Source organism: Salminus brasiliensis, chromosome 14 (assembly GCF_030463535.1).
Source record: "Salminus brasiliensis chromosome 14, fSalBra1.hap2, whole genome shotgun sequence".
Lineage (NCBI taxonomy): Eukaryota > Metazoa > Chordata > Actinopteri > Characiformes > Bryconidae > Salminus > Salminus brasiliensis.
In genome coordinates this window covers 13,421,894-13,437,678 of record NC_132891.1, presented here as the reverse complement: position 1 = coordinate 13,437,678, position 15,785 = coordinate 13,421,894, and the positions used below count along the sequence as shown (strand labels likewise).

The following is a 15,785-nucleotide window of genomic DNA, read 5'->3' as shown; positions in this document are numbered from 1 at the left end:
TCAAGAGCTACCCGTTCACACAAGTAGCGAACAGCTGGAGATTTTGGGGGTCAGGCGCATTCTCACTACAGGAGATGTTCTGTGTGGTCCTAGGCTACCCTACATGTCTGAAAGAGGCTTAAGTGGTTGCGTGGGTGGTTGCTAAGATCAGGCGATTCCAAAGGTGGCTGCGCGGGTATTTGAGATGGTTGTTAAGGTGCCCCAGGTGGTTGCTAAAGTGTTGCTATAAGTAAATGTGCAGGCAGTTGCTGTGGTTGTTGTTAACAAGTTGTTGTTATGGTGTCTTAGGTGGTTGCAAGTGTGTTGCTAAGTGGCTTTTGTGGTACCAAGAGTAGTTGGTTGGGTGTTACTAGTGTATTTGTATCATTGTGACATAAGAAAGGTGCACAAACCTCTGCACCCCATTCACAGTAATAATCTAGCAACCTTAGTAATCAACACTGCCCTTCTGCAACAGGCAAAAGGGATTTCATGCAACCCCACAGTTAACCACAAAGCATGGATTAAGGCGTTCACTCCCAGTTTTATAAAGAACAGTGCCATTCTGTTTAGAAGAGCAATTTTCCCCACAACATTATCTCATGTTTTCCTGGCATAGTGGGGACACTTAGTACACAGAAAGCCACACACACACACACACGCATGCTTTCATACTTCCCTCAATCAGTCATGCATTCCCCTGAGTGCGTCAGTAAGAAACGCTTGTTAAAGCCATCTTTAAAAGGCTGAACATGCAGATCCTGTCAGTGTCGGGAGCTTGATACTAACACTGGCGGACTTTAACGCTCCTGAATACTCATGTCCTCTATAAACCAGTATGTTTTAAGAGCAGTTTCATAAAACTTTTCTCCATTTTCTCAATTGCTGAAACACATTTAACAAAACTTAACCTTCTCTGTCACTTTTTAGAATAACAGAAGTGCTCTACTGCAACTACTGTAACTTTCTTATGGTCACACAAAAACACAAAACTCCTTTGGACAACTGAGTACAACAAGAGGAAAATCTCATACCTCTTGTGTATCAGGTTAGTGTTCTGGTGCTGTACTGGGCTGAGTGATGGACTCAGTGTGTATCAGGTTAGTGTTCTGGTGCTGTACTGGGCTGAGTGATGGACTCTCAGTGTGTATCAGGTTAGTGTTCTGGTGCTGTACTGGGCTGAGTGATTGTCTCAGTGTGTATCAGGTTAGTGTTCTGGTGCTGTACTGGGCTGAGTGATGGACTCAGTGTGTATCAGGTTAGTGTTCTGGTGCTGTACTGGGCTGAGTGATGGACTCAGTGTGTATCAGGTTAGTGTTCTGGTGCTGTACTGGGCTGAGTGATGGACTCAGTGTGTATCAGGTTAGTGTTCTGATGCTGTACTGGGCTGAGTGATTGTCTCAGTGTGTATCAGGTTAGTGTTCTGGTGCTGTACTGGGCTGAGTGATGGACTCAGTGTGTATCAGGTTAGTGTCCTGGTGCTGTACTGGGCTGAGTGATGGACTCTGTGTGTATCTGTTTAGTGTTCTGGTGCTGTACTGGGCTGAGTGATGGACTCAGTGTGTATCAGGTTAGTGTTCTGGTGCTGTACTGGGCTGAGTGATGGACTCAGTGTGTATCAGGTTAGTGTCCTGGTGCTGTACTGGGCTGAGTGATGGACTCAGTGTGTATCAGGTTAGTGTTCTGGTGCTGTACTGGGCTGAGTGATGGACTCTCAGTGTGTATCAGGTTACTGTTCTGGTGCTGTACTGGGCTGAGTGATGGACTCAGTGTGTATCAGGTTAGTGTTCTGGTGCTGTACTGGGCTGAGTGATGGACTCAGTGTGTATCAGGTTAGTGTTCTGGTGCTGTACTGGGCTGAGTGATGGACTCAGTGTGTATCAGGTTAGTGTTCTGGTGCTGTACTGGGCTGAGTGATGGACTCTCAGTGTGTATCAGGTTACTGTTCTGGTGCTGTACTGGGCTGAGTGATGGACTCAGTGTGTATCAGGTTAGTGTTCTGGTGCTGTACTGGGCTGAGTGATGGACTCAGTGTGTATCAGGTTAGTGTTCTGGTGCTGTACTGGGCTGAGTGATGGACTCTCAGTGTGTATCAGGTTAGTGTTCTGATGCTGTACTGGGCTGAGTGATGGACTCAGTGTGTATCAGGTTAGTGTTCTGGTGCTGTACTGCGCTGAGTGATGGACTCAGTGTGTATCAGGTTAGTGTTCTGATGCTGTACTGGGCTGAGTGATGGACTCAGTGTGTATCAGGTTAGTGTTCTGGTGCTGTACTGGGCTGAGTGATGGACTCAGTGTGTATCAGGTTAGTGTTCTGATGCTGTACTGGGCTGAGTGATGGACTCAGTGTGTATCAGGTTAGTGTTCTGGTGCTGTACTGGGCTGAGTGATGGACTCTCAGTGTGTATCAGGTTAGTGTTCTGGTGCTGTAATGGGCTGAGTGATGGACTCAGTGTGTATCAGGTTAGTGTCCTGGTGCTGTACTGGGCTGAGTGATGGACTCTGTGTGTATCTGTTTAGTGTTCTGGTGCTGTACTGGGCTGAGTGATGGACTCAGTGTGTATCAGGTTAGTGTTCTGGTGCTGTACTGGGCTGAGTGATGGACTCAGTGTGTATCAGGTTAGTGTTCTGGTGCTGTACTGGGCTGAGTGATGGACTCTCAGTGTGTATCAGGTTACTGTTCTGGTGCTGTACTGGGCTGAGTGATGGACTCAGTGTGTATCAGGTTAGTGTTCTGGTGCTGTACTGGGCTGAGTGATGGACTCAGTGTGTATCAGGTTAGTGTTCTGGTGCTGTACTGGGCTGAGTGATGGACTCTCAGTGTGTATCAGGTTAGTGTTCTGATGCTGTACTGGGCTGAGTGATGGACTCAGTGTGTATCAGGTTAGTGTTCTGATGCTGTACTGGGCTGAGTGATGGACTCAGTGTGTATCAGGTTAGTGTTCTGGTGCTGTACTGGGCTGAGTGATTGTCTCAGTGTGTATCAGGTTAGTGTTCTGGTGCTGTACTGGGCTGAGTGATGGACTCTCAGTGTGTATCAGGTTAGTGTTCTGGTGCTGTACTGGGCTGAGTGATGGACTCAGTGTGTATCAGGTTAGTGTTCTGGTGCTGTACTGGGCTGAGTGATGGACTCAGTGTGTATCAGGTTAGTGTTCTGGTGCTGTACTGGGCTGAGTGATGGACTCTCAGTGTGTATCAGGTTAGTGTTCTGATGCTGTACTGGGCTGAGTGATGGACTCAGTGTGTATCAGGTTAGTGTTCTGGTGCTGTACTGGGCTGAGTGATGGACTCAGTGTGTATCAGGTTAGTGTTCTGGTGCTGTACTGGGCTGAGTGATGGACTCTCAGTGTGTATCAGGTTAGTGTTCTGATGCTGTACTGGGCTGAGTGATGGACTCAGTGTGTATCAGGTTAGTGTTCTGATGCTGTACTGGGCTGAGTGATGGGCTCAGTGTGTATCAGGTTAGTCTACAACACTACAAATATTGGTTTGGATTAGTGACACTGTTGTCTCAAGCAATAAAAGCTCAAGCCCTGGTGTAACAGTAAGAGATGGAGAAGGAAAGGAGAAGCAAAGAGGCAGAAAGGGAGTAAAAACGAGAGAGAGAGAGAGAGAGACATCTTACCAGATGCTGAATGTGTCTAGAGGAGGTGGTTCCTCTGCGCTGCTGTAGATGAAAGAGGAGATAAGGAAGATGAACACGGCCACTAGACAAGAATGTGTCTCTATTTTGGCTGCACTTTAACTGGATGCTAAAAGGCTTTGGAAAAAGATCTGGGAAGAAAAATGTCTGGGGTGAAAAAGTGAAATTCTCCAGCAGCTCAGGACTTCTATCTCCAGCCTGCAGGTCCTGTGACCTTCTCCTCCTGTTGCTAAATAGAAGCTGTCCTCAGTTCCAAAGGTTCAACACTGGACTTTTAATAAAACACAGCTTGTAAGTATAGAAATAAACAGGCCTGAATGGCATTAAAATATGCAAAACCGGAGGACTCAAGGACCAGCACTGCAAAACAGTGCTGTATAAAGATTGAGAATATTAGAAGAAATAGAATTTCTTGTGCTTTAACTGCTTAAAGAGTAAGCTTGTCAGTCAGTACCTACTATGAAGTTATGTGGAGAAGGTATTTGTGTTTGTAAGCAGGAAACACTTTTTTAACCAAGTTTTTAACCATTTTAAGTCTGACTGTAACTGTTTAGTTTATTCATAATTTTTTATCTTAATATTTATATTTTATTTTTTGTATCCTTTTTTAACTAAATATTTATTTTATTAATATTTATTTTTATGCAGTATTATTGTTGTATGCACGTCTTTCATTAAACCTTATTTAATATTTTTCTTATTATTCATTTTTGCATATTTTTTTATCTCAACTTTGGAATCCTGAAAATAAATGACAAACTTCCTCACAATGTAAATTAAAAAAAATTAAAGGCTTATGAAAATGTAAATCAAATGTAAAAAAAAAGAGACTGTTTTAACATGTTTAATGCCTGGACCATTTCTGGATAAACGTGTTTTTATTTTAGAATTTAGAATTTTAACATAAATATGTCCTGGTCAGTTTGACCAAATGAGATCGGACTTCACTTCTTCCGTGTAAAAAATACATCAACACTTGTGCTGTATATGTTTCACTTCCAGTAACGTGCCTCTCATCTGTTGCTACCAGTAGATCGCAGGCTGTCAAATATGGGAAAAACTGTTTGAAACAGGCAGTGAATTGAAGACTGTTTTGCAGCTGTTGGCTGTCTTGCAGCTGTTGTGCCTGTTTTCACTTTTGTGTACGTCATTCTGTCATTCTTCTGTGGACGGCGTTGGACTTTCAGCTGAATTTGAGGAAAAATGAGCCACTTATGAAACTGTATGTGAAGATACAAAACACATTGCGTTTATGCTCGTGTTGAACTTGTGAATGTGATCTATCGCTAAGGGATCATTAAGCTTGTGTATTGGTGAGAGCCTGGCAATACGATATGTGTCACAATACAGGGGTCATGATTTAATATATTGCGATATTTATTGCATTACTGAATAAAGGCATTGTATTTTTTAAATTAAATTGTAGAAAAACTTTCACAGTATGAAAACACACCATCATAATAAGGTGACTTTTTATCCAATCAGAACAGTGGGATCTGAAGACAAAGTACAACACTGCTATACAGCTGCTCTCTGGATTAAACACAACACAAAAATAACCACTGTCTGACAGCAATATTTGCATTATTAAAATAAAAATTCACTACTGTGTTTATGAGAATTGATACAGGACTGCAAAATATCATTGCTGTCCAAAAAAAACTTTGATTCCAAGCCTATTTAGAGCATTTCTATTGGTCCATTCATCCAGAAATACTGACACAGTGTACAGAGCAGCTACAGGGTTCAAGGGATGGAGAAAACAAAAAGGGCCAAAAATGGAGATGTCATTGGACAGCAGAGATACACTATTGTGAAACTTCCAACAACAACAACGTACTAATATATTCTTACACCCCAAGTGGAATCATATCATAATCCAATCACAGTATGTCCTGGGTTTGTTTACATCACTTCAGGCGGTCAGGACAAAGCCAAACGTGATCTGATCATCGACAACACATGTTGATGCAATGTGTCAACAGCCTGTATGTAATTTCACATACATAGTGCAACAAATATTGACAATAATAAGATTAGGCTTCAGGTTCTCAGATTAAACCTGAAAATGCTGAAATGACTTCTTAAATCTCTCAATTACACACAGCAGCTCTTTTCCAACCATTTCAACAGAGCTCTGTCCATACTGTAATTAAATATGGCCATGACAACTGAACTGAACTGAGTTAGTGGGCTAAGGAGCAGATAGCTGAGTGAGACAGTGAGTCTGTGAGTGAAGACGAACTTTAAATTACTGTTGTACTGTAGAAGAAACAGCAGTGGGAGAGATAGTGTGTGTGTGTGTGTGAGAGAGAGAAGGAATCAAACTCACCAGGTCGGAGGGCTGGGCCGGGACGCAGGCTGAGTTCACCTGAAACGAAGGAGAACAACATGACTCGAACACACAGGCACATCACCATCACCATCACCTATAGACACACACACACAGCACTGCCACCATCCTCTCACACTCTGTGTTCTCCTGTCTTCTCCTCTCCTCTTGTGAGCAGGATGAAGGGAAGGGAGTGGTGCGATGGGCAGAGGAAATACTTCCTCACAGCAACAGATAAGAGAGAGAGAGACATCACACACAGGGGGGGCGGGGTTAAGATAAAGAAAAAATAATTTAAATAATTCTTATTATTATTATTATTATTACTAATATCAGTATTATTATTGCATAATTGTGTCTGCTGTTGTCTTTGGCTTTGGTTGTACTCAATACAGCCAAAAAATACCACTCTAGACAGAGCATGAGTGAGAGACAGTAAGTAAAAGGAGTAAAAAAGTAAAATACACAAATATTAAATTGTTAAAATATAAATTGTTCATTAAGATCATTATTATTATTATTAATAATATTATTATTATTATTATTATGTTCATGTCTTCGGCTCTGGTTGTGCTCAATACAGGCAAAAAAAATAAGAAAATCTCTAGACAGAGGATGAGAGTGTGAGAAGGTGTGTGTGTTCAACACAACAAGTCCATGTAAACAGATTTGTACTTTTCTCAGTAATTTTACACACAGTTTAGCCCCGCCCACTCATACTGCAGTTCTCAAGAGAGTTTCAGCTCTGAGGACTTTTTGAATGAGGTACAATACAGGGCAGCCAATCAAAACAGAGCTCATTAGTCTTGTTTCTGTTTAAAGGCGCAGTGTCAGAAACAGCCTGTTATTTGAGCATATTTGATGTTGTAAGTGGAAACAAAATTTGAGACAAATGAATGATATGGGCCCTTAATTACTGTAACCTAGAGGTGATTTTCCATTTACTGTAAATTCCTTTTTCTGTGTTTAACTTCATTCTGGTATGTTGGTTCAGCAGCTGGACCGCCTTATCGATTCTCACGCTGTCACTTTTCAGCTGTTTGTTTTTCAGATGAAAAAACATCCCAATAAACTTCAGATCTTCTGCCAGTACTGAGAGCACTAAGAGGTTCCACTGCAGTTCTAAAGGGAACTCAGGACATCCTTTTTTACAGTTTATTTCTGGGCTATTATTCCAGCAGTAGCAGTACATTGACCTTAACGTGGCTTTAAATTACTCTGTTCGCCTCTACATAGACACTAGAAATGGGGGTGACCTTTGAACTTCCCTACAGAGAGAAATTTAACGAGTGGCATTGGACTTGTAAGTGGGGGGTGGTGTTGTAGTGTGTTTGTGTGCTTACGTAACAGCCCACCGCAAAAGGTTTCTCCCCCCGGCACATCCGCTCCCCAAGCCGGTCCTACCCTGTTTGTTTGGCCACAGGAAAAGGGCCGAGATCTCACTGCACTGGCCTTGGCGTATGACTCTGTGTGCGTGTGTGTATATGTGTGTGTGTGTTCACGGTGTATGTGTGTGACGGAGGTTATCAGCTTGTGTTGTTTAGTGGTATGAGACATCTAAGCACCCTTGTATGAGTTAGTGTGAGTCAGGGGAACTGGTAGTTTTGCTGGAATACTGTGTTATTTGTGGGAATGTTTGGAAAGATGTGTGTGTATGTACGTGTGTGTGTGTGTGTGTGTGTGTGTGTGTGCGTGTATGTAAAAAAATGTATTGTGATTAATAGAGCTGTACACTCTTGAAATGGTTTCTTCAGTAAAACATGCCCACTCAAAGAACATGCCTACTCAGAGAACCATCTGACTGCTGGCTTGAACCCCAGAGATTTGAGTACCAACTCACACTCGCACCTCAAAGATTCAAGAGTCTACTCAAACTTGTACCATAAAGATTCCAGAGTCTACTCAGACTCGCACCCCAAAGATTCAAGAGTCTACTCAGACTCACACCCCAAAGATTCAAGAATCTACTCAAACTTGGACCCCAAAAATTCAAGAATCTACTCAGACTCGCACCCCAAAGATTCAAGAGTCTACTCAGACTCACACCCAAAAGATTCAAGAGTCTACTCAGACTTGCAGCCCAAAAATTCAAGCCTCTACTCAGACTCGCACCCCAAAGATTCAAGAGTCTACTCAGACTCGCACCCCAAAGATTCAAGAGTCTACTCAGACTCGCACGCCAAAGATTCAAGAATCTACTCAAACTTGGACCCCAAAGATTCAAGACTCTACTCAGACTTGCACCTCGAATATTCGAGACTCTACTCAGACTCGCACCCCAAAGATTCGAGACTGAACTCAGGCTGGTCCCCAGAGATTCCAGACTCCACTCAGACTCACACCCTCAAGACTCAGTTTAGACTTGAGTCCCAACTCAGACTCGCCTTCAGAGATTCAAGACTCATGTTCATCCCTGTTTATCTCACACAGTCTGAGACAATAATAATAATGTAACACTTCCCATATCATCAACATCATCATCATCATCCTCACATCCACAAAAACTTTCTATTGCATTTTCTAAAAATCATGTAGCCCTTTAAGAAAAAAGTGAAGAAAAAAGAAAAGGGAAAAGTAACATTTGTCAGGATGAGAAAAAGTCAATGGGACGTGCCAATGAGAAAATGTGTGTGTGTGTGTGTGTGCAGTATGTTTGTGTATGTAGTTGCTAGGTGGGCTCCTATTATAATATTAAGTTCCATCAGCTCTTGGCTAAAAGGCTGCGGTCACATCTGAAGAGAAGGGGGTAACATTTCATTCCAGTATTCTCAGTTGTGACGCTGTCTTCCTTGTGCATACAAACACATACACTGACAGTCAAAAGTCTGGGCACACCATGCTTTGCTTGCTTTTCCAACAAAACTAAACTTTTTGTGAATATTTTTTTCTTACTTAATTGAAAAAGAACATGTGAAGATGATGATGACGTGAAGCAAACTACAGCCAGTGTGCACATCCACAGCCAAGACTGAAGTGTAGATCCTTGCTAAAGCAGCACTGAGCATGCACAGGAAACATGTAACTACTACTAACGTATAAAAGATTAGAGTCTGCATGTTAAAGTCATTAGTGTACAGCATACCAAACACTTCACACTCTGTCTGTGTTCTTCATCATAAATAACTGTCTGCCTTTCAACACCTCTCTGTCCTCCTCTTTTTTCACTCCCTCTCTCTACATGTCCAACCAAGTCACTTCTTAAACTTTCCAATGCTGAGGCAAATGTAAGTCATTACACTATTACAATGGTAACTTTTAACTAGGCAACTTAAGACCAGCACTTAGTCCCTTAACCTCCAGAGACTTGAGACTCAACTCGAACTCACAACCTAGAGACTCAGAAATCAACCCGAACTCACACACCCAGAGACTCAAAACTCAACTCAGACTCACATCCCAGAGACTCAAAACTCAACTCAGACTCACACCCCAGAGACTAAGAAATCAACTCGGACTCGCAAACCAAGAGACTCAAAACTCAACTCGGACTCACAACCCAGAGACTCAAAACTCAACTCGGACTCACACCCCAAAACTCAACTCAGACTCACACCCCAAAACTCAACTCAGACTCACGGGCCAGAGACTCACAACTCAGAGACTCGGACTTGGACTCCGAACCCAGAGACTTGAGAACACCTGCACTCCACAGACCTAGGAAGCCTAGACATTTAGCTCTGACTTGCATCCAAGAGACTTGAGACTAAACTCGCACTTCAGAGAATTAGGATTCAACTTAGTGAGACTCAACTCAAATTCACACCTCAGAGAAATTTGACTCTGACTTACACCCAACTCAGACTCACACCTTTAGGAACTCGACTAGGACTTGCACCCCAGAGACTCAAGATTAGAGTCAGACTCCACCCTGAGAATTCACTTGAATGGAGTGACTTGTGAACATTTCATGTCCCTGGTTAAAAGGCCTTAGTGTATTTCCAACAAGACGCCTGGCAACATAGGCATGCCTTCTTTCCCCTCATACCCCCTATTCATTACTGCTCTTTCCATTCCTCTCTCCCTCCCTCTCTCTGACTGCCAATCACTCTCATGCTACAACAACTGGCCCTGATTTACTTTTCCCCTGTCTCTCACTCTCTCTCTTTTCCACCTTTGTCCCCTTGACTCATGCTTTTCTTTTTCTCTTCCTCTCTCATGTTCCCTTTTTCATTTTCTTTCCCCTCTCTAGACTTCCTCTCTATGTCTACATTTTCCCCTTTATCCTCTCCATCTCTTCCACTACAAACTCAAACTTCTCCCCCCCATGAAATGCTTTCCTGCCTTCACTTTCCCCCTCATTTCTCTTTCTCTCTGGGTTGGGGGGCCTGCAGCAGGGGAGCATTACGCCAGAACAAACACGCCAGATTCCATCTCCTGGGCCAACACTTACGCACTCGTTTCCTGCAGGAGCTTGCTCTTTCTCCCCCTCTGCATCCCCCCTCTTCTTTCTCTATGGGTTTTATTGGGTATCTGAGACCAGTCAACGTCCCAACAGATTTCTACTGGCTTATATGACATTAAGATCTAGTAAGACACTCATTTAGGAGAAGGAAGAGGAATGTATATAAGACCATTCATTAGGGCCAAATGTAACACAGGCTCTATATGCCCTCACTTGTTGAAGCAAGGGTCCAAATGGAACACGGCCTGTATTCATAACTAACACTCTATCAGACTAAGCTGTGTCTACTGGCATACGACACCCACCCTGTCAACCCACACAACAGAGAACACAGTCCCAGACACACAACACCACAATGTCTGACCTTACAAAAACTATAATATTATAGTGATGATTTATTTATATTTAATTTATTTTATTTATATAAGTCAAATGCACAATGTCGTACACAATCACTCGCGACAATAGTCAATTAGCCATTAACTGACTGACGTCCAAAGGTTACCTCCTTAGGTGTACACTGTAGCGACAAGGCTAATTAAGCTAACAAACAATGAAAGCTTGGCCCCATCCCAAGCCAGACTCATCCAGACTTTGACCAAATCATCATGCACATGCATCTAAGATTGCTGAGATAATCTTTACTAATATTATTTATAAATCAGACAAGTACATAAAACTGCTATTACTGTGAAATTTCCACTCATCGAGCACTCGCAACACAATGCAGGTTGGGTCCATAGATTGACTCTACCATCTGTGGGATCTGAATCGCGATTCATCAGACCAAGCTATGTTTATCCAGTCTTCAACTGTCCAGACTTGGTCAACATGTTCTCAGTTGCAGCCTCAGCTTTCTGTTCTTGGCTGACAGAAGTGGAATCAGACACAATCTTCTGCTGTTGTATACTGTTAAACATATAAGATTCCTAAAGACCAAACTTTTGGAAGTTCTTCAGTTTGAAACTGTGAAGAAACCTCCTAATGTGCTCTGAGGCACCTTCAAGATCATCTAAAAACCTATTCTTGCATGTTCCCAAAGCACCTTAAGAGGTTCCTTCACGGTTTTAAATTGAAGAACCTCCAAAAGTTGCTCAAGGTTGCTAATGGTTTGACATATTGTGCATTCTCAGATGCTTCTCTGCTCACCACAATTGTACAGAGAGGTTATCTAAGTTACTGTTGCCTTTCTGTCAGCTAAAGCCAATCTGGCCATTCGTCTTCAGAACTGCGGATCACTGGATGTCTTGCCTTAATTACACCAGTCCCAGTGAACTCTAGAGACTGCTGTGTTAAAAATCCCAGAAGATAACCAGTTCTACAAATGCTCAAGCCAGTGTCTGACTAGACAGTTGCATGAGTGAGCAGGTGTACAGGGCTTCCTAATAAAGCACTTGAGGAGTGTACATCACACTGTTTGAAATACATTGAGACTTCTATGTGGTTTGAGGCAAACATCTGATGATTAAGGCATGCAGTCGGCTCATTATATGTATATATCAGCCTCTCAGACATTTAGCCTCATAGCTACAATGCAAAATTTAAAACAGCAAACTTCAGACACGTCTTGACTGATCAACTACACTTAGGTGGGTATGAAACTATCCCTTTAAGCTGTGCAATTGTGACAGAGATTCTGTATGAGTGTGTGTTTCTGCCTTTAGGCCTGGGCTTCTGCGTAATTTAACACAAGGCCCAGTCTCCATCTCTGCTCAACCTCTGTGTGACAGCTCCTAAAGTGATCAAAAGTAAACACTGGCACACACTTTGATAAGGCATCGTCTGCCAGACGAACCTCACTCGCTTCCTGAGTGTCTGGCTGCCCCTAAAAACAACTAACCAAAATAGCACTTCCAGAATTATTACTGTGTTTGTAATGATCATATTCATCTGGACAGGACTGTACCAAATAATGGCACATTGGTTTGTATGTACATTTGCATGTAAAATCTTGGATAGGTAATCTAAAAATCAACTCTTAATCAAGACCAACTCTTAAGGAAATGACACATTTAAAGTAAAAAAGTAAAATGACAATGTTACTGATTTTGCCATGACAGGGTAACAGACCCCTTCCACACAGTCCTTAAGGGAACTGAAGCTAGATAACTGCAGTAGCCTTAACCTAAAGGCTCATTGGAGTGGCCAAAGTTCACATTTTGCTAAATTGTGATAGGAAAAAAGAAGTAAAAGACATCAAGGCATTTCCTTGATCCAGTCCACGATTCTCCATAAATACTTTTTGTTTTCCCACACACACAAACATTTGATTACTTCTATTTGGTGTTTAATTTTATTATGTTACATTGCTTAAAAGCTGGCGATGGAAGGATCGTTCGACTATGTATTTGTATAGGCCGCTTTTCAAGCCAAATGTGCGACCGATGAACGCCCGATAATTCAGCCGATCATGATTCATATTACAGCACTATATTCACTTTACAGCAAAAATGTGCTTAACTTTGAATGGATGTCAATGTCAAATAAAAGTTTATTCCAGGTCCTTTAAAGCCTTTCTACTGGTCCATTCATCCAGAATTATGTACATAGTGTTTAGAGCAGTTACAGGGTTTAAACAATGGCAAAAACTTAAAACAAACAGACAAAAATGGAGATACATGTTTTTTATTGGACAGTAGTTATACTAAACCGCTAGATGGCAATACTGACCTCGCGCATGGATGCAGAACCCCTTTAAAGACAGTGCAGAAATCCACTACATGCACGTCACTCTGGTGTTTTGACCATTTCTGACTCAAACTCACATATTTGTAGAATGTGTAAAACTAATGAGCCTCATGAGAGAAGCAGAGTAACAGTGTTTAACTCCACTAAGTGGAAACCACCCTCCAGAGTACATCACTCAGCCCAGTACAGCGAGCATCAGTGAGTAACGACACTCTGAGCTCTACAGTGCAGTGCAGAATTCATGGCTCTTGCAGCTGGTGCTCGGAGCTCCACAGTGTTTTACATGTCTCGCCGCATCTCTGTCTTCTAAGTTTTACCATTTTACTTGGGGTCAATAATGCATTATAATGAGCAGAACAACTGCTAATAAGTTTTCCCTTCTGCGCTGATGAACATTTCACTGCAGTTCTAAAAGCAAGCTTATTTTGCTGTACATTTTGTATTTTGATATTTGGAAAAATCAAACACAGCGGTGCCCAAAACCTTTCCTTGAGTGTTTAAGCTACTTTACCATTTTTTTGCACCATAAAAAAGTTTTTAAAATAAAAAAAAAGTAATGTTTTATTTTTCTCTATAAGAGCTATTATGTCCAAAAAAGCCTAGCAAGTGGCTACAGACTTTAACGTTATATCAAACTAGATTACAGACTATAGAAATTATAAGCCAATAATCATACCAAAAAAATCTATGATAAACAGCACTTTTTCTGCCAGACAAGTTCATGGTTGACTCTGTGCCCATTGTAAAAATATTGTACGGACCACTTGAGTACTGCGCACTACTTCACTTCGGACATAGCCTCCGTTTCCCAAACTGAGTGGGAGGCCTTGAGGCGATACTTGCAGAACCAAAGGGAGCCTGCGGTTTTGGTTCTGTGCCAAAGAGGGGGAAACGCCTGGCAAGATTAATCCGGAAACAAGCTAGAATCTGACCGATGGACGAAGAGACGTGGACAAGATAGGAGCAAGGAGGGAAGAGGAAGAGGTGCAGGTGAAAGCAGAGGAAGACGGAGAGAGATAAATATGGAGTAAGAGTGGAGGAGACGTGAGGGGAGAAAGGATGGGGTACAGAAAGGGAAACGAGACGGAGACAAGTGGCAGAGAGAGAGGAGTAGAGGGCAGGATGGAGGAGTGGAGGAAGCGTGGGAGGAGAGGGAGGGCAGACATGGCCTCTGGTGTAAACAGTGTCATTAGTGAGATTAGTCAGGGTGGAATGTAGCACTCTGGGGAAAGGCTGCCGCGTTCGACCCGAAGGGATTTTCCACCATTATTTCACCATTTCTTAATCATCTCCCAAGTCACAGCGCTGCCAAATGCATATTAGGGGCAGTGGTGGCTCAGCGGTTAGAGCGCCGGGATATCGATAACAGGGTTGTGGGTTCGATTCCCGGGCTCGGCAAGCTGCCACTGTTGGGCCCTTGAGCAAGGCCCTTTACCCTCTCTGCTCCCCGGGCGCTGGAGTTGGCTGCCCACCGCTCTGGGTGTGTGTGTGTACTCACTGCCCCTAACACGTGTGTGTGTGTGAGTGTGTGTTCACTACCAGATGGGTTAAATGCGGAGGACACATTTCGCTGTACAGTCCACACTGTACAGTGACGAATACGTGCACCTTTATCCTTTACCTTTATCCTTTTTATCCTTTATTTAATCTGTTGCGGTCATTAAAAGTTTAATACCGGGTGCTGAGAGCGTAGCTTCCCAAGCCATGTATCAGTGCATGACCATCACGAGATCACAGCTATGGATCGCAACTGAATCTGTGGCATTAGACACATTTCACAAGCTCTTTCGTTGCAACCTAAGACGTTCCTAGCAATAATACAGCTCAATAATTCAGTCGCTCTCATTTGTAGCTCATTGAGACAAAAAAAATGCTGTCAGAAGTGTGAATTTTAATGTCTGTATGTAGAGGAGGTCATTTATTGTTTCACTTTGAAGTTAAATATACTCTTTTGCATAGTCAGTTTTTGCAATCATAGCTGGTTTGTTGTGTGCATTATAGATTTATGCCAGGCATCATAAAACCAAGCTGCATCTCTTTCCAAGCGGCCACTGTAGCTAAAGTCATCAGTATGGTAGTACTTTAAATGTGCCCTAGAGTGGAAAACTGTATTTATCTTGGCAAAGTGGAATCGGCACATGGACGTGACAATCCGTGAACAAACACTGTTTATCCTTCATGCAAAAAACAAACAAAAAAAAACATAACATACCTTTAAGCAAAACTTTTAAAACAAAAAATGTGCCCACTAGGCCACTAAATGTAGAACAGCCCACTAACTAAAGCCTTGTGTCACTGCAAAATGCAACAGCTACTTTGGTTGCTATGTAAACCAGGTCTTGTGTGCCACTGTCTGCGGAAAGATGACTCAAACTTGGTGAGCATTAAAGCTAAAGCTGTGAAAACAAGCAGGTATCTGTGCTAGGCCAGTGTGTATCCATGCTAGGCTAAAAGCTAAACCCTAACCTTCCGATTACAATCTCATCAGGTAGCTAACTCTATCTGAACACTATCTGGTCAGTTGTTTACAGTGCTAAAGACAATGCTATGCTATGGTATGCTATACTAAGGCAGGTGGCTCCTGTGTGTCATTGCGGCAGCGAAAACTTGCCAATAACAGCAGAGCTTGAATGATTTTTTTCCATGAGCCCACCATAAAAGGAAAATCAGCATCTCTCATTCAAATGCAAAATAACAGGGTTGTAAATAGGGATGTAAAAGAGAATCTGAGGATTGTTCACT

At 42.4% G+C, this 15,785-nt stretch overlaps 1 protein-coding gene across 1 annotated transcript in view; it reads right to left on the bottom strand.

Annotated features, from left to right (window-relative positions):
• Positions 1 to 15,785, bottom strand: part of tns2a (tensin 2a) — a 76,725-nt gene that overhangs the window by 25,930 nt on the left and 35,010 nt on the right. The window contains exons 4-5 of the mRNA XM_072696717.1: positions 5,954 to 5,992; positions 3,604 to 3,645 (exon numbers count right to left, since the gene is read on the bottom strand). Of these exons, the coding sequence (XP_072552818.1) occupies positions 3,604 to 3,645; positions 5,954 to 5,992 (81 nt within the window). The remainder of the gene's footprint in view (positions 1 to 3,603; positions 3,646 to 5,953; positions 5,993 to 15,785) is intronic.